Here is a 23,598-nt window from a genome sequence, read left to right as displayed (position 1 = left end):
TCTAGAAAACAGAATGATTAAATAAATATTTATCTAATGTCTGTCATGAAATACCTTATGACCATCCAAGATCATACTTCAAGTATTCTGGAGAAATAAAATAGTGTAACAAAATTATAATCTAGTTTTCTGATGCAAGCAAACATATCACGATGCATCAGTCTTTTAAAATGGTTAGAGGATATTTCCTAAATATTGGAATTGACATCCACAGAATTGTGAAAAATGGGTACCCAGGTGACATTCCACAGCACAAATATGCTTCTCCTGTAGCACTGACATGTAATTAACATTCAAGTCCCATTCATTTCTGTTTTCCTCCCAGTGCATGAAGTTGAAGGTGTTTTAAAATGAAGGCGCCACCCCCCCCCCCTCCCCCCCCCGCCCCACCTTTGCTGGTAAGACCCCTGCTTCAGGAGCAGGCCTTTCTTTCCGTGGTTGGTTCTTGCCTCTTCTCTCCTCTCCCACTTCGGCTGCTTGCTGACAGCCGTGCCTGAGCACAGGTGAGCAGGAAAAGGTTGCTAGATGCTGGCAACGTGGAGAAAGTCAGACTGCTCACCACTTCCCAATGCCCGTTACTGCTGCTGGACTTGGTGCTCCGGCAAGAGAAAGGAGCTGGGCCGCCTCCTTCCAGAGCAGTGGCCCATTGGCCATGGGAATTTTCTAGAGTGGAACCAGGACCTGCCAGGTTTTCAACATCATGACGTAGTTGCTCCCTCTTCTTGTCTCTCAAGCTTCCTCAGGGTAGAAGATCCACTCCCAGGGATCCACACCAAATGTTTGCCAAAATCACACAAAGGTACTTGTAATCTCCCCCTTTCCTGTTAGACAGATATGCGCACAGGCAGGAGCTGGTGATGGGAAAACATCTTGGTTTGAAGGTTTTGTGATTTCAGGCCAGTGTTCATGAGGTCAGTACCACAGTCTGTCATGTTGGTTGTGTTCTGGAGGCTCCTGTCCTAGCAGAGGCTTCCATGGACCCGGGGGGGCTCCTCCCCAAGGCTCTGGGTTGTGTTGTCCACCTGTAACTCAATTCTGAGCACAGCTGGGGCACTGCCATGTGAACAACAGTGACAGTGACACGCCCTTACTGTGTGTGTACTGGCCTCACTCCTAAGCCTGCATTGGCTGATTTACCTCCCACTAGTGTTGTCTGTTACAGTTGAGGAAACCCAACACAGAGGTGTCAAGCAGTTGTCCCTGTTGCCCAGCACTACATGGTGCACCGTGTTGCATATCCTGGGCAAGGGGATCGCCATTGGTTTCCTTGGCAGTCATTGCTGAGCCTGTTGGTGTCTCCTCTGGGCTTGTCCTCGGACTATTTGGGGGACTTGCTTTCCAGTCAATATCCCCTAAGATAGCTTCATTCCAGAACCAGATGACATGGCCCATTTGAAATTGATTTTTTTAAATTGATTTTTTAAAAATTACAACAATCATGTAAATATTATTATTATATTTTATTATTTATTAGAAAACACAGAAAAGCTAAAGCATAAAATTGACCTGTTTTTCTGTGTGTGAGTTTTATTTATCTGTACTTTCTCTCTGCTTCGTTATCAAGTTTAACCAAGTTATTTATATCAACCCAATCTAATAATACGGTTACAACACGAATCAGGCTTCACATTTTCCTAAACAACCTACCACCCCCGTATGATCTTGCTCTTCCCGTCCTAATGTGAGCATTACCCACTGTTGTCATCATCATCATTATTATTTTACCTCTTGTGAATCATCCCTGTAGGACCTTCTGAAGACAACCTTGGACTTTCACAGCCTGCAGAAGCTCGAGTTCAGTGGCATCAGAGGCAACGCCCTGAGTCAGCAGGTCCAGCAAATGGACTACGAATTTCAGGAGATGTGCAGGGTCCTCTCAGAGTCCTGCCACGACTGCCTGGACCCCCAAGGCATGGTAGGGCTTGGAAGACCAACTTGCAACTTTTGTCTCTTTCTCAGCTGCCTCCAACCTATAGGGCCTGGTATTTTACTTGCATTTTCTCTGTTTCCTTTGGCTTTATAGTCCCAGGGGTTGTATGAAGGAAGACCTTCTCCTCATTATTCTTTGTGTCAGGAGAAGGCTCAGGGAGGACCTTTTCCAACTGCTGACTGCTCCAGACTGATGGGTTTCAGAGATGCTGAGATGGCTATGGGATGGCTTTGAGAAGCGAGCAGACCAGGCACATCTGGGCAGAATTCTGTTAGTGTCTTGGCTAGAGTTGGGAGTGGGGGCAGAGCTTCGTTTTTCTGATCGGACTCTGGTTTGCAAGGGAGTACACAGGGATGAGGGGACGACCAGACGTGCATTTTCATGATTGGACCACAGAGCCCACGCCCTACCCCTGGCCCAGGAGAGCTGAGATCTGTGAGCACAAGCCCACAAGGGACAAAAAGAAGAAAGGGGGCAGAAATAGGGAATGGAGTTTCCTGAGAAGGGGATGGCTGGTTGCTGGAGAAGGAATTTTTAGAGTGAATGAGTGAAAAGGAAGAAGAAATTAGAGCAGAAATCTACTCTGAGTACCTTCAGTTGCCTGCCATGGTTGGCAAACCGCGGCTAGCGAGCCACATGCAGCTCTTTGGTCCCTTGAGTGTGGCTCTTCCACAAAATACCACGTGCGAGTGCGCACTTATAGTGCGATTGAAACTTCGTGGCCCATGCGCAGAAGTCGGTATTTTGTGGAAGAGCCGGTATTTTGTGGAAGAGCCACACTCAAGGGGCCAAAGAGCCGTGGTTTGCCGAGCCGCAGTTTGCCGACCACTGGCCTAGGGAAATCTTAACAAACCCAGAGAGATGTTGCTTTCTAAGGAAAAGTGGGGGGAAATGGCTTACTACAAAGCAATCATTACTATTATTATTTTAACTTTTTTATGAATTGTCCCTATAAGATCTTATGAAGACAACCATATATTTTCTAAGACAAAACAAATAAACAAAACAAATGATAAAACAGAATTCTATGCACAGGGAAACATACCATTATGTTACTGTTGTTGGTTTGGGAAGTAGAACTATACTATGTTTTTCTACTCACTTTATCTTTTTATAAGAATATGAATTACTATTGCAAAGCAATAATAACAAATAATAATTCCACCAATTAGGGATTTCAGTTAACAAAATTTCTCCGAAAATTGCATATTCTTTGGGTTGCCAGATAAAATATATAATTGGGACCTACACTAAAAATTAATTCAGTGTTTATCCAAAGTTTAAATTTAAATGCATAGCCTATATTTTTATTTACTAAATTTGGCAACCTTAGAAATAATGGCTAGTTGTTGTCTTAATGAATTAAAATGTACTTAGAAGAAATAGTGTGTATTAGTTTAATTAGCTTACTTCCCTCCTAATGGCTAGATTAGTTTGGTTACACTGATTAAACAGGATTTAGACTTGGGAGAGGAAGGAAAGTAGGAGGTATGATGGTAGCCCCATTGCTGGGGTTGTTGCTGTTGAGGTGGCTTTTGGGGTGGCATGAGCTGGCACTGTGGGTGATAGAGAAGGGGCTTCCGATGGTGGAAGAGGAGGCACAGAGATAGAATGAACGGGTGCCAACCTCACAATTTGACTCACTCTACCAGTTTGCCTAGGGCAGTGGTTGGCAAACTCATTAGTCAACAGAGCCAAATATCAACAGTACAACTATTGAAATTTCTTTTGAGAGCGAAATTTTTTAAACTTAAACTATATAGGTAAGTACATTGTTATTAACTTAATTAGGGTACTCCTAAGGCTTAGGAAGAGCCACACTCAAGGGGCCAAAGAGCCGCATGTGGCTCTCGAGCTGCAGTTTGCCGACCACTGGCCTAGGGGAAAAAAATGCAGCAGACATGGGGTAACTGTTTGTCTACATGGATGAAAACTAAGTCATGCCAAGGTGAATTTTGGGAAATGAAAATAAATTCTTGGTCTCATGATTCAAGTGCAAAGATTAGTAGTAGAGAGCATAGTGGGACTGGCTTTTGCAATATCATGATTTTCTATGTCTTTGTGATGTCTCTTCAGGAATTTGAGAATGATGTCTCTAAATTTAACCAGAGAGTAGAAGATCTTGACCGAAGACTGGGGACTATCTTTATTCAAGCCTTTGATGATGCACCTGATTTGGAGCACGCCTTTAAGGTTCGTAAAAGCAGAGAGGGAGCCACCCTATGCTCGATCCTCCCCCACCCTCATCAGCGGAGGGTCGGGATACTCTTCCAGCTGTTTGCTCCTGCAGATATGAATTGTTCTTCGTCTAATAGAGAGGGATCATGAGTGCGCTAGGCAAGGGAGTGCGCAGAATTGGGCTTCTCAGGTTGGTCACTAATGCTTTTCTGAAAGCATGATGATGTGAAAATACTTTTCAAAAGAGTTTCTCCCCTTGAATCTGATCAGTAGGGGACCCATCTAAAGTGAAGAGCTCAGCTGTGGTCACCATCCTGAACCCAGGGTTCTGCAATACCATGGCTCTTTAACCACTGCTGTCAGGGTGGTTTGAGCCGAGGCAAACCACTTACCGTAATTGGTTACGGCATTCAAGCACAGTAACTAGAATAAGAAGACGTGTGGCCTTGCCCTGTATCACCAAGATTAGCTGGTACAAGAATACAGAGAAGCTGTAGGATGATGAGTAACTAAATGGCTGCGCAACTGAGAATTCTGAGTTGTGAGACATAAAGACATGACAGATCTGTAAACTATGAAGAGGCCATATCTGTAAAGCCTTAAGGATTAGAACCAGAATTCATCAGTGGAAATGACAAGGAGGCTGATTTTGGCTCAATAAAGGAAAGAGATTTCTGTCAAAACTATTTAAAGACAGAATGGACTTCCTTAAGAAGTAGTTAAGTTTCCAGTCACTGAAAATGTCCAAGCATAGACTAGAACCCATGCTATTCGAGAATATTGGGTAACCCAAATTGCCAGGTCTCATTAGCCATTGAATCTACCTATCTATATCTATTTACATACAGATATCTCTCTATTACATAAATATTACTTTAGAGGTTATAAAATGTACAACCTCTAATAAATACCTGGCATTCCATAATTCACATAGAAAAACGATGAGGATTTCTCTCTTCAAGCTTTTGAACTGATTCCAGAAATTAGTTCTCTCTGAGAATTTTTTCTTGCTCCTCTCAAATTTTAGCCTTCCAAATTCTCAACACCTAGCCTACTTAGCTTCTTCTTTTCCTTCTCTATCTTCACCCTCCTTCTCTGTTTTAGGTCTTTTAAAAATTTTATTATTATTTTTTTGTTAATCCTCACCCATTTTTTCTGTTGATTTTTTAGAGAGAGTGGAAGGGAGAGGGGGAGAGAGAGATAGAGAGAAACATCGATGTGAGAGAGACACACATCAATTGGTTGCCTCCTGCATGCTCCCCAACAGATCCGGGAATCAAACCTGCAACCCTTTGGTGTGCAGGGGGGCTGATGCTCCAACTGTTGAGCATACTGGCCAGGGCTAGGTCTTTTTTTTAATGGCCTTTTTAATATAGATCAGCTTAACCTTTCTGACAACTTTAAGTTTTCTCTTTATTTTACCCTTTATCCAGATTCTTACATCCCACGAGGGTCCAATAGATAATTTAGCAGGCAGGAATCCTTCTCCTTTAGAAGGCAGACGATGAATATCCACCTACTAATAACTATTGATCCAGTAGCATAATAACAATTGTTTGACCTTCTTACATTGCTAGGCATATGGAAGAAAGGCCAGGAAAGAAGATTTATGTAACCTTGGAAATATTGAATCTGTGACTTGCTCCTCTTCTTTCTCCATCTCTCCTGCAGCTGCTAGACATAGCAGGCAACCTCCTCGAAAGACCACTGGTAGCACGAGATGCATCTGATAAGTACCTGGTGCTTCTCCAGATGTTTAACAAAGAATTGGATACAGTGAGGACAATCTACAGTCAGCGTGTCCAGGACGAGGCAGAACTTGGTAGGCTGGTTGCCAGGGGATTTGGATGGGGGAGGGGTGAAACTCAATCCTCTTGTATTTGTTGAATGTCTACTATGGATCTCTGTCATTCTCCAATAAAAGCAAGGACAGCTTGTAGATAATTCAGAGCATTTGGCTGATTGTAGAGTTCACTGAGCTGTGCATTTCCCTGTATCCGGGGCTGAGGTGGGCAGGGTGGCTCAGAGCAGTGAAGTCTTGACAGCCTGTGGACAGCTGAGACCTTAGCCGAATAGCTGGGTTGACCCTTGGTTAATGTTGCTACAGTGATTAATCTTCAACATGTCTCAATTCCACGGTAGACTTTTATTTTCCTTTCCTAATCCTTCCAATGCCATAGCAACCATACTCCTGGAGGAAGGAACCAGCAGGAGCCCGACAAGGGTGGTACCAACCACAGTGTGATGTCTCCGTTTTTATTGCAATTCTTAGATGCCCTGTCTTACCTGTTTGAAAGTCAAACACAAGTTCAATTCAACTTCACAAACATATCTCGAGTCTTTGCTATATGCCAGACACATGTTTGGGCATGAGATGCAGAGGGAAGCCAGGGTAGGGGTAAACTAATTAATACCAAAAATAAGTAAAGTAAGAATGTCCAGAGAAAACCAAGATGGCGGAATAGGTTAACTCGGGAGTTTGCTGCCTCGAACAACCACTTCAAAAATACAACTAAAAGACGGAACGGACATCATCCAGAACCACAGGAAGGCTGGCTGAGTGGAAGTTCTACAACTAGGAGGAACCGAGAATCAGAGGAGGCGCAGTGCTGAAGTAAAATACTAAGGTGCGGAGTGCGCGCGGTGAGGGCTGGTGGCTGAGGGCGAGGTTGACTGTTTCAATCTGGAGGGAGCCTCAGACTCTGAGCTCCAGATCCGGGCGAGTCTCTAGGGCCCCACACTCAAACGGGAGAAGCGGGACTGTCTGGCTTCGGTCCCTCCAAGGTTTGCAGCGGTTCCTGGGACAGAGAGGCAGAGCCCCTGGGGACGGACTGAGAGCAGCCATAACTGCTCCCTCCTCCACCCTGTTGACCCTGTGGGACCCGCCCCGCCCAAGCCCTGCACAGAGCCATTTGCCGAATAGCCTCAGGCAAAGGCTAGATTAGCACCTCCCTAGAGGACAGAAGTTCTCCCACTGCAAACACAGCTGATTCTCACAGCCAGTTGGCCTGGAGGTCAAGTAGTAATTACCTACAACAATCAAGGCTTGACTACAAGACTGCTCACAGAGACCACAAGGGGGTGCACCAAGAGTGTCTACCTCAGGTAATTGGGACACTTAAAACGGAAAGCCACTCTATCGACACAGCGAAGCATAAAAAAATGCCAAGACAAAGAAACAGGCCACAAAGGACAGAACCAGAGGAAAGCAGGCTACTGGATATAGAATTCAAAACCACACTTTTGAGGTCTCTCAAGAGGCTTCTAGAGGCTGTCGATAAACTTGATGAAATGTACAGGAAATCTAATGAGACCCTCGATGGTGTGATAAAGGACCAACTAGAAAGTAAGCATACACTGACTGAAATAAAGAATATTATACAGACTCCCAACAGCAGACCAGAGGAGCGCAAGAATCAAGTCAAAGATTTGAAATTTGAGGAAGCAAAAAACACCCAACCGGAAAAGCAAAATGAAAAAAGAATCCGAAAGTGTGAAGATAGTGTAAGGAGCCTCTGGGACAGCTACAAGCGTACCAACATCAGAATAATAGGGGTGCCAGAAGATGAGAGAGAGCAAGATATTGAAAACCTATTTGAAGAAATAATGGCAGAAAACTTCCCCTACTTGGTGAAAGAAATAGATTTACAAGTCCAGGAAGCGCAGAGAACCCCAAACAAAAGGAATCCAAAGAGGACCACACCAAGACACATCATAATTAAAATGCCAAGAGCAAAAGACAAAGAGAGAATCTTAAAAGCAGCAAGAGAAAGAAACTCAGTTACCTACAAGGGAATACCCATACGACTGTCAGCTGATTTCTCAACAGAAACTTTGCAGGCCAGAAGGGAATGGCAAGAAATATTCAAAGTGATGAATACCAAGAACCTACAACCAAGAGTACTTTATCCAGCAAAGCTATCATTCAGAATTGAAGGTCAGATAAAGAGCTTCACAGATAAGGAAAAGCTAAAGGAGTTCATCACCACCAAACCAGTATTATATGAAATGCTGAAAGGTATCCTTTAAGAAGAGGAAGAAGAAGAAAAAGGTAAAGATACAAATTATGAACAACAAATACGCATCTATCAACAAGTGAATCTAAGAATCAAGTAAATAAATAATCTGATGAACAGAATGAACTGTTGATTATAATAGAATCAGGGACATAGAAAGGGAATAGACTGACTATGCTTCCGGGGGGGGGAAGGGGTGTGGGAAATGCGGGAAGAGACTGGACAAAAATCATGCACCTATGGATGAGGACAGTGGGTGGGGAGTGAGGGCGGAGGGTGGGGTGGGAACTGGGAGGAGGGGAGTTATGGGGGGAAAAAAGAGGAACAAATGTAATAATCTGAACAATAAAGATTTAATTATTAAAAAAAAAGACAAAAAGATGGAACAAATAAAATTTAAAGGTGAAAAACTCAAAAAAAAAAAAAAAAAAAGAATGTCCAATCTTTGCTAACTCTGGTCAAACACTTCGTAGTCCACATGGCCATGGCCTGGTTCTTCAAGGGACACACCAGGTAGGAACAGTTACCTAGCAGAATATAAGTAGTCCCTGACTGGAGTTATAAAGAACTGTAACAAAACAAGATACACTGTGGCTGGGATATCCGGGGGGAGTTTGTGGAGAAGAGGGCTTTGAGCCATGAAAGGTGAGAGCGGGGAAGCGAGGAGAAGAAGCAAAGGTCTCCAGAGAAATGAGAGGAGAGTATTGCTAGGTACCAAGTGGACCTTCCTGTGGGCAAACAGAGTGTGCACAGGGAGACGAGGCCAGCCACAGAGTCCAGGGTCAGACTGTGAAGGCCTCTGAGTGCCACCCTAAGGAACCTGGAACCCAGTGTTCAGGCAATAGGAAATTGTCCACGGGTTTTAAGTAATGGAGTGGCAAGACCAGCATGTCTATAAACAGGTTTCATACTGAGGTCATTTAGAATTGTGTCCACTTAGGAAGTCATTCCCGGAAGACCTGCTGGCCTCACCTTCATGTGGGCCATCCTCATGACATCCGGTCACATATAGAATTTGAAAACTCAAATGCCTTAGGAGACCACACTTGTTTTCTCTTGCTGCGCAACAAATTAGCGCAGCCTCAGAGGCCTGCCAGCGCCCATCTTTTAGCTCAGAGTTCTGTAGGCCAGCAGCCCGGCCTGATTGCCTCGGTTTCCCACTCAGAGTATCACCAGGCTGAAATCGAGGTGTCGGCTGGGCTGATTTCTCATCTGGAGGCTCGGGCGTGGTGGGGAAATCTGCTTCTGAGCTCATTTTTGTTGGTAGGATCCAGTACCTGGTGACTGTCTGCCTGAGGTCTCTATTTCCTTGTCGGCTGTCACTGGGGGCACGCCCTATCCTGTCATGTGGAAAAGCTAGAGGCTGCCTCCATCATCCAGCACACTGACTCCTCCTCACCCTTCAGCTCCCTTATCCCCCTCTGCCACCAACCAGAGAAAATGCTCTGCTTCTGTGTGTGGCTCGCCTGAGTAAGTCAGCCCACCCAGGATCTGCTCCTTGTTGCCATGTAACATCTCATCACAGGAGTGATATTTTATCCTATTTGCAGTTCCCACCCACACTGAATGAGGAGAGGACTGTGTCAGAGTGAGGGCCACTTGGTGGTGTCTAGAATGCTGTGGACCATAGATCTGCGCTCGCATGAGACGGGGAAGTGGTGGAGCGCATGAGGATGAAAGGAAGACACCACCGCTCAGCCCCAGCTGCTGGGTAGATGTGGAGGCTGGTGATCTTCCCATTTTACTAAGAAAGCTGGACACTAATTTTTTTAAAAACAAAATCTCATGACTGAAATCTCAACAACTCAGATAAGCAAACTGACACACTCTACTATGGGGTAAAGTAAGGGTGTCAGGCTCTGCTAACCCTGGTCAAGCACTTTGTCATCTGCATGGCCTGGCTCAGTCATAACCTTATTGAATTCGCACATAAGCCATATTACAGAGGGAAAAACTGAGGCCCAGAGAGATTCAATTATCTGTTAAGGCAGAGTTCCGCAACCCTGACTGTACAGTTAGAATCCTCTGGAGAGCTATCACAAAATACAAATGATGAGGCCCCACCCAAACCAATTGAATGCAGAATCAGGCGTCAGTCTTTTTAAAGACCCCCACATGATGCAGATGTGTAGCCAGGTTGAACATCACTGATGTGAAGTTAGAAAGCCAGTGAGTGGCAGAGCTGGGCGTGACCCCTGACTTCTGACCCTGTCCCATGCTCTCCCCAAGGTCACTCTTACTCCTTAGGCAAGCACAGTGGCCTCCAGTAACTCCCATCTCCCGTGAGCACAGGGTGACCAGCATGTGGACTAGCTGGCAGGGTGTTCCTAGGCAGAGGGGCTGGGAGTCAGGCCTCACTCAGTCTGGCTGTGCTGTGTCTCCAGGCTTCTCCCCGGTGCACAAGAACATGCCCTCGATGGCTGGGGGTCTCCGCTGGGCCCAGGAGCTGAGGCAGCGCATCCAGGGTCCCTTCTCCAACTTCGGGCGCATCACACATCCGTGAGTACCTTCCTCCTGGGTGGGGGGTTTGCTTTAGGTCTCTGCTTCTGCTCTGGATTTTGACTGTTGCATTAATGCATCTCACTTACCCAAGGCATGAGAATTATCCGTGTTTCTTTCCATGTTCAGCATCTGACCAGTGTCTTAGTCTATTTGGGCTGCTATAATAGAATGCTATAGATTAGATGGCTTATCAACATTAGAAATTTACTCCTCACAGTTCTGGAGCCTGGGAAGTCCAAGATCACGGTGCTGGCAGATTCCGTGTCTAGTAAGAGCCCTCTCTTTGGTTCATAGACAGCCGTCTTCTCTCTGCGTCCTCACGTGGCAGAAGGAGCCAGGTGCTGGAAGCCGATCCACCCTGGCTGCTTGACGCAGTCACTGCAGGGATGTTTCAAGGGACCTGGCGTATATGGCACACTGTTCTTAATATGTTTGCTCCCCCTCTTAATGCTCCCCAAGAAAGGTTGTTTCCCCAGGTGAGGATTTTTATCAGTAAAACCCTTTAACTAAGTGCAAGAGGGGTAGTTAATCACTTTAACTACGAACGCTTCAACTACATAATCTTGACTTGGGATGGTCTCTTTCAGTTACTTCCTTGTAGCTTAATAGAACAATAGAGTAACCTTGGAATGGAGATAAGAAACGCCCTAACCTTTGGAATAGAATGGATAGGATTAAGATCAAATAGGATAAATACAAATGTAAGAGGACAATAAAGAGAAGAACCTGGCTATGATGATCACCTGAACACTGCCTCCATGTCTTTCCTTCCTCGCCCACGCTGTCCACACCTTTGGGAACCCCTGGACCCGCTGGGGCTGGACCACAGCAGCCAGGAAGCTCTGTGGAGTCTTCTTAAGAGGGCATTAACCCCATGCCCTCATAGGAGCTCCACACTTGTGACCTAATCACCTAAAAGTCCCACCTCCTAATACCATTACATTGGGAATTCGGCTTCAACATGTGAATATGGGGGAGGGAATACACACATTCAGTATTGGCCAAGCGGTAACAAGACGGAAATATTTGAGCTGACTATTGGGACCCCTGGTGTTAAATGAGGCTGGAGGGACAAGAGGCTGGCTCCTTTTGCTCCAGGAGATTCATTTCTGGAGGAAAGTGAGTCAGGGTTTTGGAGCTCTGTGGAGTATGCCCATGTGTCTCCCTCTGACACATGTCTCTTGGCTACTGAGGCCGCTGGAAGAGAATGAAGTGTGGTGTGAGGACCTCATCTGTCAGAACGCCCTGGTGCTTGTTAAAATGCAGGCCTCCATCTCACCCCTCACTGACTGGTCTGAATCTTGGGGCCGGACGGTGTCTGTGGATCAGCTTCCTCTGCAAGCTCCCTGGTGATTCTGCGGTGACCAGATGTGGAAACACTGGCCTGCCTCGAAGCTGATTCTGGAAGCCGAGCTAGTTAGAGGCACGTGAGCTGCTGGGAGTGAGAGAAGAGCTGTTAGCGATACCATGTTCAGGATCCTAGGGAAGAGCAGTCTTCCTCTGACCCCTCTTTCTGAAGATTGGAAGTATGAAAAGCACTTGGCAAACACAACAGGAACAAAGGAACTGAAATCTGGCCACCAACATCATTAGGTTTTTTGAGCTATAAAGGGCATTAGAGACCATCTTGCCCAGGTGGCTAGACATAGAAAGGTCTCAACATCATTAATCATCAGGGAAATGCAAATCAGAACCAGGAGAGATCACCCCACACCTGTTAGGATGGCTGTCATCGAAAAGATAGGAAATAACAAGTGTTGGTGAGGATGTGCAGAAAAGGAACTGTCTTGAGCTCTGTTGGTGTAATTGCAAATTGGTGCAGCCACCATGGAAAACCGTATGGAGGTTCCTCAAGAAATTAAGAATAGAACTATCAATCCCACTTCTGGGCATATACCATCATGGAATGAAACCATCAGGAAATGAAACCATCATGTCGAAAAGATGTCTGTGCCCCCATGTTCACTGCAGCATTCTTTACAAGAGCCAAGACATGGAAACAACCTAAGGGTTCATTGGTGGATGAATGGATAAACAAAATGTGGCATAAGCAAAATAATAGAATACTATTCAGCCATAAGGAAGAAGGCAAGCCTGCCATTTGCAACATGGATGGAGCTGGAGGGCATTGTGCTAAGTGAAATAAGTCAGACAGAGAAAGACAAATACTGATGATCTCACTGATATGTAGAATCTGGAAACAGAGCTTAAGAAAAAGAGATGACATTTGTGGTTATCTGGCCATCAGAGGCCCAAGTGGAGGGTGGGGGATGGGTGCAGGTTTTCCAAAGGGACAGACTTCTGGCTGTAAGAGGAAGCAGTTACGGGCTGATGCGTAGCTTGGCTCCGTAGCTAACGGTGTGCGTGGTGCACTTGAAAGCTCTTAAGTGGGCAGATCCTAAAAGTTCTCATCACAAAGAAAACACCAATCCTTCCTTTTTTTGCATTTATATGAGATGATGGATGTTTACTAAACTAATTGCAGTAGTCATTTCACAGTGCATGTAAGTCTCTATGTACACCTTAGACTAAAACTGGGGAACATGTGAAAAGACTAACTGCTTTCAGAGGATGATGTCAACCACCCAGGATGGTGTCTAAGGGGCCTCCCCATGCTCAGCGCAGCCAAGCAGAAAGGCAGGACACGTGGGGAATCTCCCGCCTGCTCTAGAGAAGCTGCACACCGAGGTTTTCATGTGAAGCACCCAACTTCAAAATTAGCAGGCAGTCCGCTTTCTCTCACACTCCTGACAGAGCAAGCACGTGTACCGGGGGTCAGGTCTGCCTTGTGGGTCACACCCACGTGGCCTCTGCTCTGGCCTGGGCTCTTTATGTTGCTGATGGACAGCTAAGGCAGCTGGAGTGAGGAGACGCCTGCAGAACTAGAAGCTGGGGGAGACCTGGAAGTCTGGGTCTCCGAGCTCCCAGCTCAGAGCACTTCCCAGGGACCCCTCAGCCATGGCAGGTCTGGCCCAGAGCAAGCTGAGCCCCCATCTTCTCAAACACACCCCCCAAATGGGAGGGAGAAGATGAATGAATGGAGAAGGCTGCTGCTAGGACTGTGGACTGTGGGACTGTCACAGGTCCTGTTCCCTGGAGCAGTTGCTGACATGCATGTGCAGGATTTACATGTGCAGGGAGGGTGGGATGGGCAGAGGGAAAATTGAGCAGGGGTGTAGTTGCAAGGAGGCCTCAGCAGATCCTCTGGGGGGGGACTCTGGCCCTGCAGGTTACAGGACTTTGTGCCCCCGCATGAGCTCCATGATGGGCGTGGGCTGTCGGGGAGGTGGCTGCCTTAGCTGAGGGTGTTCCCACAGAGGGAGGCAGCCTTGCCTCACCAACAGCCAAAACTCCTAGCCAGAGGGAGGCTGAGGGGTGGGAGGGGCCATGGGAGTGCCTGGTCCCGAGAGGGGATCTGAATGGCAACCCACCGCCCTCCACAATCCCATGGAAAGTTCCACTTGTTTTAAAAATGAATTCAAAACTGCACTGTGCCCTGTAATATATATTTATTGGTTATTCCAACCAGAGGCCCGTTGCACAAAGATTTGTGCAATAGGCCTTTCCCCTGGCTGCCAGCACCAGTTTTCCTCTGGCACCTGGGACCCAGAACTTCACTCTGGCCACCGCCTTCTATCTTCACTCTGGACACAGTCTTCGCTGAGGCTGGAGCCTTCAGTCTTTGCTTCTCGCTCCAGCTGGAGTCTTCAGTCTCCGGCCAGAGCTGCTCCTGTAGCTCCTTCCGCCCCCCACCCTCTCCCTCATAGCTTGATCGCTGCTTCACCTGCAGACCTCGCTGACCGGCTCCTGGGTCCCAGGGGGCCACCTTGCCTGCGACCCGGCTTTCCGATCACGATCATGATCACGGGCGGCAGGCAAGGCGGCTCCTGGGTCCTGGGGGGCTGCCTTGCCTGTGGCCTGGCTTTTGGGCAACTCCTGGGGTCGCACACAGGGCTTGGATGGCAGCTCCCGGTGTCCCGCCCTGCCCGCAGTATGCAAATAGCCGCCATCTTTGTTGGCAATTAATTTGCATATCGTGCTGATCAGCCAATGGCGATGGTAGCGAAGGTACATTTAATTACCATGTTTGTCTATTATTATATAGGACTAGAGGCCAGGTGCACAAAAATTTGTGCAGTCGGGGGGGGGGAGGGGGTCCCCCAGCCCGGCCTGTGCCCTCTCGCAGTCTGGGACCCCTCAGGAGATAACGACCTGCTGGCTTAGGCCTACTCCTAGGTGGCAGAGGGCAGGCCCAATCCCTAGGTGCAGCCCCTGGTCGGGCTCAGAGGAGGGCCAATTGGGAAGTTGGGGCGCCGCCCCGTCATGCACAGTGCAGGGCGGATCGGGAGGTTGCGATGCCCCCCCTAGTCACGCTCAGGGTACAGCTGATTGGGGTGTTGGGGCACCACCCCCTGTCACACTCAAGGCAGGGTTGATAGGGAAGTTGCGGCACCACCCCCTGCCACGCACAGAGCAGGGTCAATCAGGGGTTTGGGGAGCTCCCCCCTGTCACACACAGAGCAGGGCTGATCAGGGGTTTGGGCGCTGCCCCCTGTCATGCTGATCCTGGTGCCGGGAGGCCTCTCGGCTCTGCTGATCCCGCCCGGCAGGGTCACAGATCCGGGTCCCAGACCACAGACAGCCTTGCCTGCTGCCGCCTGCCTTCAGTATGCAAATTAGCTGCCATCTTGCTGCTTCAGGGTGGGGGTCCCCACTGGGGTGCCTGGCCAGTCTGGGTGAGGGGCTGAGGGCCATTTTCAGGCTGGCGGGCGACTGAGGCTCCAAACCTCTCCTTTTTTTCTTTTTTTTTTATTCTGGCATTTATTTACCTTCTATGGCTGTCACTGGAGCTGAGAGCCCGCTTTCTCTCTGAGGCTTGGCTGAAAGCAGGTTTCTGGCCTTTGTTTTCTGTATTCGAAACAATGTTGCAACTCCAGCTCTGAGATCCCGGCTGACTGACAGGAGGTTTCTGGGGTTTTGTTTATCTTCTATAAATGTTACAATGTTTCCAACTGAAGCTCAGAGGCCAGCAAGGCAGGCGGGGCACGTTGGAGTCCTCTGTCACTGAAGGAAGCAAGCCTCCCTGTTTGCATCAGCTGCCTGGCTGACAGTTAATTTGCATATCTCCCTGATTAGCCAATGGGAAGGGTAGTGGTCGTACGCTAATTACCATGTTTCTCTTTTATTAGTGTAGATGTTTTTTATTCCTCACCATGAAATGAAGTCGAATCTGCAGGGAGTTTCACAGCACCTACTCCTGTGACTTCTCAAACCTTCCAGGGGACTGCAGCAGCGTGGGGACTCTCCCCTCTGTGTGTCCCAGACTCTCTCCTCCGTGTGCCCCAGGCCCCAGCGTGGGGACTCTCCCCTCTGTGTGTCCCAGACTCTCTCCTCCGTGTGCCCCAGGCCCCAGCGTGGGGACTCTCCCCTCTGTGTGTCCCAGGCCCCAGCGTGGGGACTCTCCCCTCTGTGTGTCCCAGACTCTCTCCTCCGTGTGCCCCAGGCCCCAGCATGGGGACTCTCCCCTCTGTGTGTCCCAGGCCCCAGCGTGGGAACTCGCCCCTCTGTGTGTCCCAGACTCTCTCCTCTGTGTGCCCAGGCCCCAGCATGGGTATTCTCTCCTCCACGTGTCCCAGACTCTCTCTTCCATGTGCCTAGGCTCCGTGTGGGGACTCTGTCCTCCACATGCCCAGACTCTCTCTTCCGTGTGCCCCAGACTCTCTCCTCCGTGTGCCCCAGTCTCTCTCCTCCGTGTGCCCCAGTCTCTCTCCTCCGTGTGCCCCAGACTCTCTCCTCCGTGTGCCCCAGACTCTCTCCTCCACGTGCCCCAGTCTCTCTCCTCCACGTGTCCCAGTCTCTCTCCTCCACGTGCCCCAGTCTCTCTCCTCCGTGTGCCCCAGTCTCTCTCCTCCATGTGCCCCAGTCTCTCTCCTCCGTGTGCCCCAGACTCTCTCCTCCGTGTACCCAGGCCCTTGAGTTGCCGACTCTGATGGCTGGAGACCCCATGAATGAGTGACAGTGACATCCACAATGTCCTGTGTTCAGTTTCCCTGCTCAGCTCCTGCAGATTCAGCCTGTGGCTTCTTTTATGGAGTCAATCCATCCACACCACAGTCTTCCTCCTGCTTCCCCTGCATTGCTGTCTTTCTCTCTTCCAGTCTCTTCCTTTCCCAGGCATGAAGTGAGATGGGGTCTGAGGCCTGTGGAAGCCCCACAGCTCGGGAGGGGAGCGCTGGGCGAGAGCCGCTAGTCTGAGGCCCTTTCCCCTTCCCCTCTTGGAGGCACCTGCGTGCTCGCATGGAGGGACTGAGCGCCTGGAAGCCAGGGCTTCCTCTGCGGCGGGGCTCACACTGAGACCCAGGGCATCGGTGAGAAACCTGTGTTGGCTTAAAGAGCAAACGGTGTTAAAGAATCTTTGCAATAAGCTGCCTTATTTTGCTAGCAGAACAAACAAAAACAGACCCTTCAGCACAGTGTGAAGGTTCCTGAAAATTATAGATATTTTTCCAATTTTCCCAGGGCCTGGCTCTCATTTTCTGTTGCAAAGTGTCAGACAGGAGCAGGTGCGGGTGGCGGTGTGGGCGCCGGACTCTGCTCACGCTCCTCTGTCGTCGTCATTCCTGTGGGAGCCCCTGAGCATGTCTGTGCATGTGGGCGAGTGTGTATATGGCACGTGTGGTGCACGTGTGTTCATTGTGTGTGCACATATCGGGGCATGAGAAGTGGGTGGGAACTTCGTGTATACGTGTCAATGAGTGGCAGGGCTTCTCAGAACATGTCCTAGATGGATTTCAGAGAAGGAAAATATATACACATAAAACAATGTCTATGTGTGTGTGTATAAACATTGTTATGCAAATATGTAAACATTGTTATATAGTTTTTGTTATGTGTAATGTCATATATAGCTTTTTCTTACATATGAAAACTATGGCACCTAGAATTTTTTTCATGTCTCAATTTCCCTCTTATTCAGGTGTCTGAGGACCTGATGTACCTGTGCATGCCTGGTTGGGCTGGGGGGAAGGGTTGGTGCAGCCCCGTGGGAGAGGGTCTGCCACCTTCACCTGTGGGGCTGCCTGCATTGCAGGAATTGCAGGCGCCCTCTAGTGGCCGATGGGGAATGTTCAGGAAGAAGGAGGCAGGTGCCGTTGGGGCATTTGGAAACCAGCCCGGGAAGCTGCTCAATCTCTTCTTTATTCACTGCAGTTTGTTAATCAGACCATTATTCTGACTTCTAATTCGATGCCACTTTCTTCTCTTCTTATGGGCAGTTGCATGGAATCTGCCGAAGGAAAGCGGATGATACAAAAGTATGAAGATGTGCTGTCGTTGCTGGAAAAGTGAGCAGTGCCTGGGATTGCATTGCCCTGCAGCTTGCATGGCCCCACATGAGCCGGCGCCTCGTGTTGCTCTGTTTTAGGTTGTCCCCACATTATCTGTGAGCTCAGTGCTCTTGGGTTACACACACAGGGCCCTGGGGAACGCAGTCCAGCCTAGAGACAGACACTGTTCCGGTGCACTGTAGTGGGAGCGAGACCTCGCAGAGCCGGAAGTGGGCCACCCCTCACGGCACCCCGAGAACAGTGTCACGGAAAATCGCAGTGGCTGCCTACTAAGCAGAAATTTTAAAAAATGTTTCCTGTATCTTTTTATAGAGAAAGCATAAGAATGAAATTTACATGGGTTCCCAGTTGTTTCTGCTTTAAAGCTGCAGTAAGTTTTGGGGGGGGGGGTGCAGGGTCTAGTGCCTATACTGCCCACACTGTTACCAAATCCGATATCGTCACCACATACCCCCATATGCAAAGCCTTTCGGCGCCTCCCATCATCTCATGACCACAACAGGAAAACCCTCCCTGGCCTGTGCTTTCCTCTCTCGCCTCCACCTTTGCCCTCTTAGTCTCAGGTGCTCCCAGCACACAGGAGGCTGTTTCTCACCTCCACCCTTTGGCCTTGCTGTTGTCTTTGCCCGGAGCACTCATCCCTCTTTCACTATCTAACCCAGTGGTTCTTAACCTTCTGGCCCTTTAAATACAGTTCCTCATGTTGTGACCCAACCATAAAATTATTTTCGTGGCTACTGTTATGAATTGTAATGTAAATATCTGATATGCAGGATGGTCTTAGGCGACCCCTGTGAAAGGGTTGTTCGACCGCCAAAGGGATCGCGACCCACAGGTTGAGAACCGCTGGTCTAACCTCTCCTTGTTCTCTGAGATTCAGTCAAGCATCACTTCAGCCCCTGATCCCTGAAACCTTACAGCATCTCCTTACCTCCTCCCCATCCCTGTCGTCAGAGGCCTGAGCCCTGTACATCTCTCCGGGATTGCCTGGCTGCATTCTCTGTTTACCCAAGCCCAGCACATGGTAGATGCTCCGCCAATGTGTAATGACTGAATGACAGATGTCTGCAAGTGACGTGAAGGTTCCTATGAGAGAAAATCCTACCCAATAGCTTCTTCCAACGTTTACTGAGACTAATCACAACTTCCCTTACCGCCTAGAACAGTGGTCCTCAACCGTGGCTGCACATTAGAATCACCTGGGAATCTTTTTAAAATCCTGATTTCTGGGCCTCACCCTCCGGAAATTCTGTTTCTTTGTTATGGGGTGGGGCCACACATTAGTAACAAAGAAATAATTTCCGGAGGATGAGGCCCAGAAATCAAGATTTTAAAAAGATTCCCAGGTGATTCTAATGTGCAGCCAAGGTTGAGAACCACTGGCCCAGAAGGACCCCCTGGAGCGTCTCTTTCTACTCTCCTCTGATTTGAGCTGTGCCATCTTTAGAAGTAAGGGGTTACTTGCAGGAGCTTCCATGCCTGGCTGAGTCAATGACTTTGACTAAAGAACATATGCAGCCCTGGCCCCGTGGCTCAGACTGCTGGAGCATGGTCCTGTATGCCAAAAGGTTGCAGGTTTGATTCCTGGTCAATGCACATGTGGGAGGCAACCAATTATGTTTCTCTTTCTCTCTCTCCCTCTCTCTCCAAAAATCAGTAAAAACATATCCTTGGGTGAGGATTGGGCGGGGGGGGCGCGATATATTCAAGTATTTTACTAGTATCTTTAGTTCATGAGATAGGTAGAGAGACTGTAAACACTATATATGTTTTATGTATGTTACTATATGTTTGTTATCTATACCTTCAGTTACTCATTGCCAGGCATGGGGATGCTGGGAGGGTGCTTTCAGGTGCCCGCTGTTCCCCATCCTCGCAGGTATGAGGCAAGACTGTATGAGGACTGGTGCCAGACGGTGTCGAAGCAGTCACAGTACAACCTCTCCCGGCCACTTCTGACACGAGACCCAGTGACTAAGCAGATTACCGTCAACTTTAACCCACAGGTAAGTTGGCCACAGGAATTTCTCATTGGGTTTCTGAAGAGTTTTGCTTAATTTTGCTGATTTCAAAGGCAAAAAAGGGTTTTCATATGAATATGAAAAAGCTGCTCCAAAGAATCTGCATCCTGGGTTTCTTTTGGGGATAAATCCTGTGGGGTAGTGTTTTCTTAAGTTGTCCGGGGCTCACATTTTCCTCCAGGGTGAGCCAATATATTTGCTTTGATTTTGCACAGCAGGAAATATCACAAAATATATATATTTTTTAACTTTTCATATGATAGCATTATTATATACTTGATTTACATATAAAGTTAGAATGACAATTACACTTAAGATTAATCAAAACATTTAATGATATTATAGATATGCACTATCTGAAATTTCAGAAGGCACTTAAACAGAGATTGCTACCCATCTTTGGGCAGATAGGATAATGGCATTACTGACCATTTAGTGCCAGACAGCTGACTGGGCCTGCGTGAATGCCTGCCACACATGAAGGCTGTTGACTGAACACTGGGAGGCCAAACAAGCGTGAGTCCTGGTTCCTGCTCTCAAGGAACCCACAAGCTAGTTGGGAGCTGGAACGCCAACATGCAAAAATCTGTCCTTTCGGGGTAGTGTGTAATAAATCTCAAGGGAGTCGCTCTGGAAATAAGACTCTGGATTAGTGACTCTCCACTGAGGCCATTTTCCCCCTGGGGACATTTTTGTTGTCAAACATGGACTGGGCGCCAATAGCACCGAGTGGGTAGATACCAGAGATGCTGCTGAGCTCTCTACAATGCCCAGATGGTACCCACCACCAAGAGAGTCTGTCCAGAGTAATAGTCCCAAGGTTGAGAAGCCCTGCCGCAGACGGTCAGAGGGTGCAGACCAGTGTGGACAGTGGCAGCCCTGGAGAGCGTAATGCTGGAGAAGACATGACCACACGTTAGCCCAGGTCAGGAGGTGCATCGTTCAGCTAAAAAAGAAAAGCAAAAAATACGGCCACACTGAGCGAAAGCAGTCACCACTTCTGTCTGGATGGCTCGTTCTCCATTAATGCGGTGTAGAGAGAGCCCAAACTGAGCATATTGCTGTCTTTTGAGAACACTGAAGATTAAGTAGACTATCAATTCTGACTGAGCTAAAAGTCAATAAAGGAAGTTGGGGGGTCCATTTTTTTTCACTTTGGTAAGTCTGTCATTTGAGTAATTTTATCAGCATTGTCTGTCAGCAATATTGGATATTAAATGCCCAAAGAGATGAGTTTCTGGATTACCAATGAGGCCAGAGTCTAGAGATTGTGGTGATTATGTCCTCAGTATAAGTCAGTATTGAGGCTGGATCACCCCTCCTCTCTAGGTTCCTAGAGCAAGGACTCTTATCTGCCCCAGTATGCAACACATAGTAGGTGCTTTTTGATGTAGGTGATAGAAGGGAAAGAAAGTGGAAGAAAGAAGTGAGAGAAGAAAAGGGGAGAGGAGATAAATCCCTAAATTATAATGTGAGTCAAGAGGAAACAACTACAAACACAAGTCAGAGAAGAGCTAACATCCCCGATTCCCACTTTCCAGCTGCGTGGCAACAGCTGAGCTGTTAGGAATGAGCAGTCACATGTATATCAGTCCAGAAGGACATGAGCAGAGGTTTGCCCCACTGGGGCCAGGCTAAGAATTTTATGGGGAAAATTATATGTATGTATGTAGAAAAATTATTTAAATTATTTAAATGCCTGATTCTTGGACATTTCAATTATTTTCTAGTTGTGTCAATATGTATTTCATAGATTTTAGGATGCACTTTTTTTTTACTTTATAGCTTTGAAAATGGAATGCATTTGTAGTGTAAAAAACTACCTTTTTTCTTTCCTTCTTAGTTGTAAATATAGCAATAGTGAATACTACCATCATTGACATCTTACAATGGGATAAAATATGGTATGAATAATGCTACAATAAGTATCTGCAGTTATTATTGCATCTATCCAGGATTATTTCTTTGGAATAAATGCCTAGAAATAAAATTTCTGGGCTAAAAGGTGCTTACATTATCAGACTTTTCACGTATATTGTCAATCTGTTCTTCAGTCATTCTCCTGCCAGCAAGATATCCATTTCTTTCAGCGTAATGAACTAGAAAAAAATACAAAATCTCCACATTGCTTTAACTTTGTTCACCTGTTCATTCACTGTCTACGTTCCTTCTATAAATTGCTTGTTCGTGTCCTTTGCCCACTTTTGAGTGGAAGTGCCTTCTTTATCTGTGAATTTGTTAGAATATTTTGGAAATGTTTGTCAGATATTTTAAAAATCTGCTGCAAATATTTTTACCAGGTGAAGTATGACATTTTATTATGTATCTGATAGTTTATGCATATAAATTTTATCTTTTATGATTGTGTGTTTGGAATGGCCTTTTCTCTCTCTCTCTCTCTCTCTCTCTCTCTATATATATATATATATATGAGAAATGTGGAAGGGAAAGAAAGTGGAAGAAAGAAGTGAGAGAAGAAAAGGGGAGAGGAGATAAATCCCTAAATTATAATGTGAGTCAAGAAGAAACAACTACAAACACAAGTCAGAGAAGAGCTAACATCCCCGATTCCCACTTTCCAGCTGCGTGGATATATATATCCCCACATTTCTTTTTTGTTTAAAAATTTTTTTATTATTTTATTTTATTATTATTATTATTTAATCCTTACCCGAGGATATTTTTCCATTGATTTTTACAGAGAGTGGAAGAGAGAGGGAAAAGACAGAGAGAAACATCGATGTGAGAGAAACACGTCGATTGGTTGCCTCCTGCACACGCCCTGACCAGGGCCCAGGCCAGGAGGAGCCTGCAACTGAAGTACGTTCCCTTGACCAGAATTGAACCCGGGACCCTTTGCTTCACAGGCCGACACTCTCTCCACTGAGCCAAACCGGCCAGGGCCCACATTTTCTTTTAATTTTTATTAAAAATTTTTTAATTGATTTTAGAGAGAGAGGAGGAGAGGGGGAGAAAGAAACATCAAAGATGAGAGAGAATCATTGATCCACTGACTCCTGCACATCCCCTACTGGGGATCGAGCCCACAACCCGGTCGTGCACTGACTGGGAATCAAACTGGTGACCTCCTCGTTCATGGGTTGATGCCCAACCCCTGAGCCACACCAGCCAGGCATGTTTTCATTTCTTACATTTAAATTTTTAATATCTACCTTGAGCAAAATAAACCAGGAGACTGAAGTCATTTCCCTGCCTACTTGTTAGCATTCGTCTTAACCCTAAGCAGGTTGGCTGGGTGACAATGAAGGGATGGCCCAGAGCCGCTGAAGGAGAGGTGGGGGCTCAGGTGTCTTTATGTGAGCTGGGGGTGGGGAGTGGAGGGGGAATCTATGGCCTGGTATGTTTTGTCATACATTCTATACACATTAGTCCTTGTAAGTTCAGAGATAAAGGTGATAAATAAGGAATGATGAGCAGTGCTCTTAGAAACTGCCAGCGGCCTCTGTTTTTTCATTGACCCACATCGGCTTGGGTTCCCACTCCTGCAGTTGCTACTAAGCTCAGTGCCCCATAGAAGGTCAGAGGCTGGTGACTCCCATCCCCTGACTTCCTTGTATATGAAGACACACAGACAAGCCAGCCCA

The 23,598-nt window shown here is 47.2% G+C and overlaps 1 protein-coding gene across 4 annotated transcripts in view; it reads left to right on the top strand.

Annotated features, from left to right (window-relative positions):
- The window catches only part of DNAH9 (dynein axonemal heavy chain 9), a 342,415-nt gene that overhangs the window by 24,246 nt on the left and 294,571 nt on the right, over nt 1-23,598 (top strand). For all 4 annotated transcript variants that reach the window (XR_011468497.1, XM_070395266.1, XM_070395267.1 and 1 more), the window contains 6 exons: nt 1,748-1,915; nt 4,007-4,123; nt 5,780-5,930; nt 10,509-10,623; nt 17,901-17,969; nt 19,852-19,978. Coding sequence is in view for 3 of the 4 variants with exons in the window: in XM_070395266.1 (XP_070251367.1) it covers nt 1,748-1,915; nt 4,007-4,123; nt 5,780-5,930; nt 10,509-10,623; nt 17,901-17,969; nt 19,852-19,978 (747 nt within the window). In the remaining variant the exon portion in view is untranslated. The remainder of the gene's footprint in view (nt 1-1,747; nt 1,916-4,006; nt 4,124-5,779; nt 5,931-10,508; nt 10,624-17,900; nt 17,970-19,851; nt 19,979-23,598) is intronic.

The sequence above is a fragment of the Myotis yumanensis genome, unplaced genomic scaffold (assembly GCF_028538775.1).
Source record: "Myotis yumanensis isolate MYYU_CA2020_CCGP unplaced genomic scaffold, mMyoYum1.0.hap1 SCAF_16, whole genome shotgun sequence".
NCBI classification, from domain to species: Eukaryota; Metazoa; Chordata; class Mammalia; order Chiroptera; family Vespertilionidae; genus Myotis; species Myotis yumanensis.
Note: the sequence above shows the minus strand (reverse complement) of the source record. Positions and strands in the feature narration are given on the sequence as shown.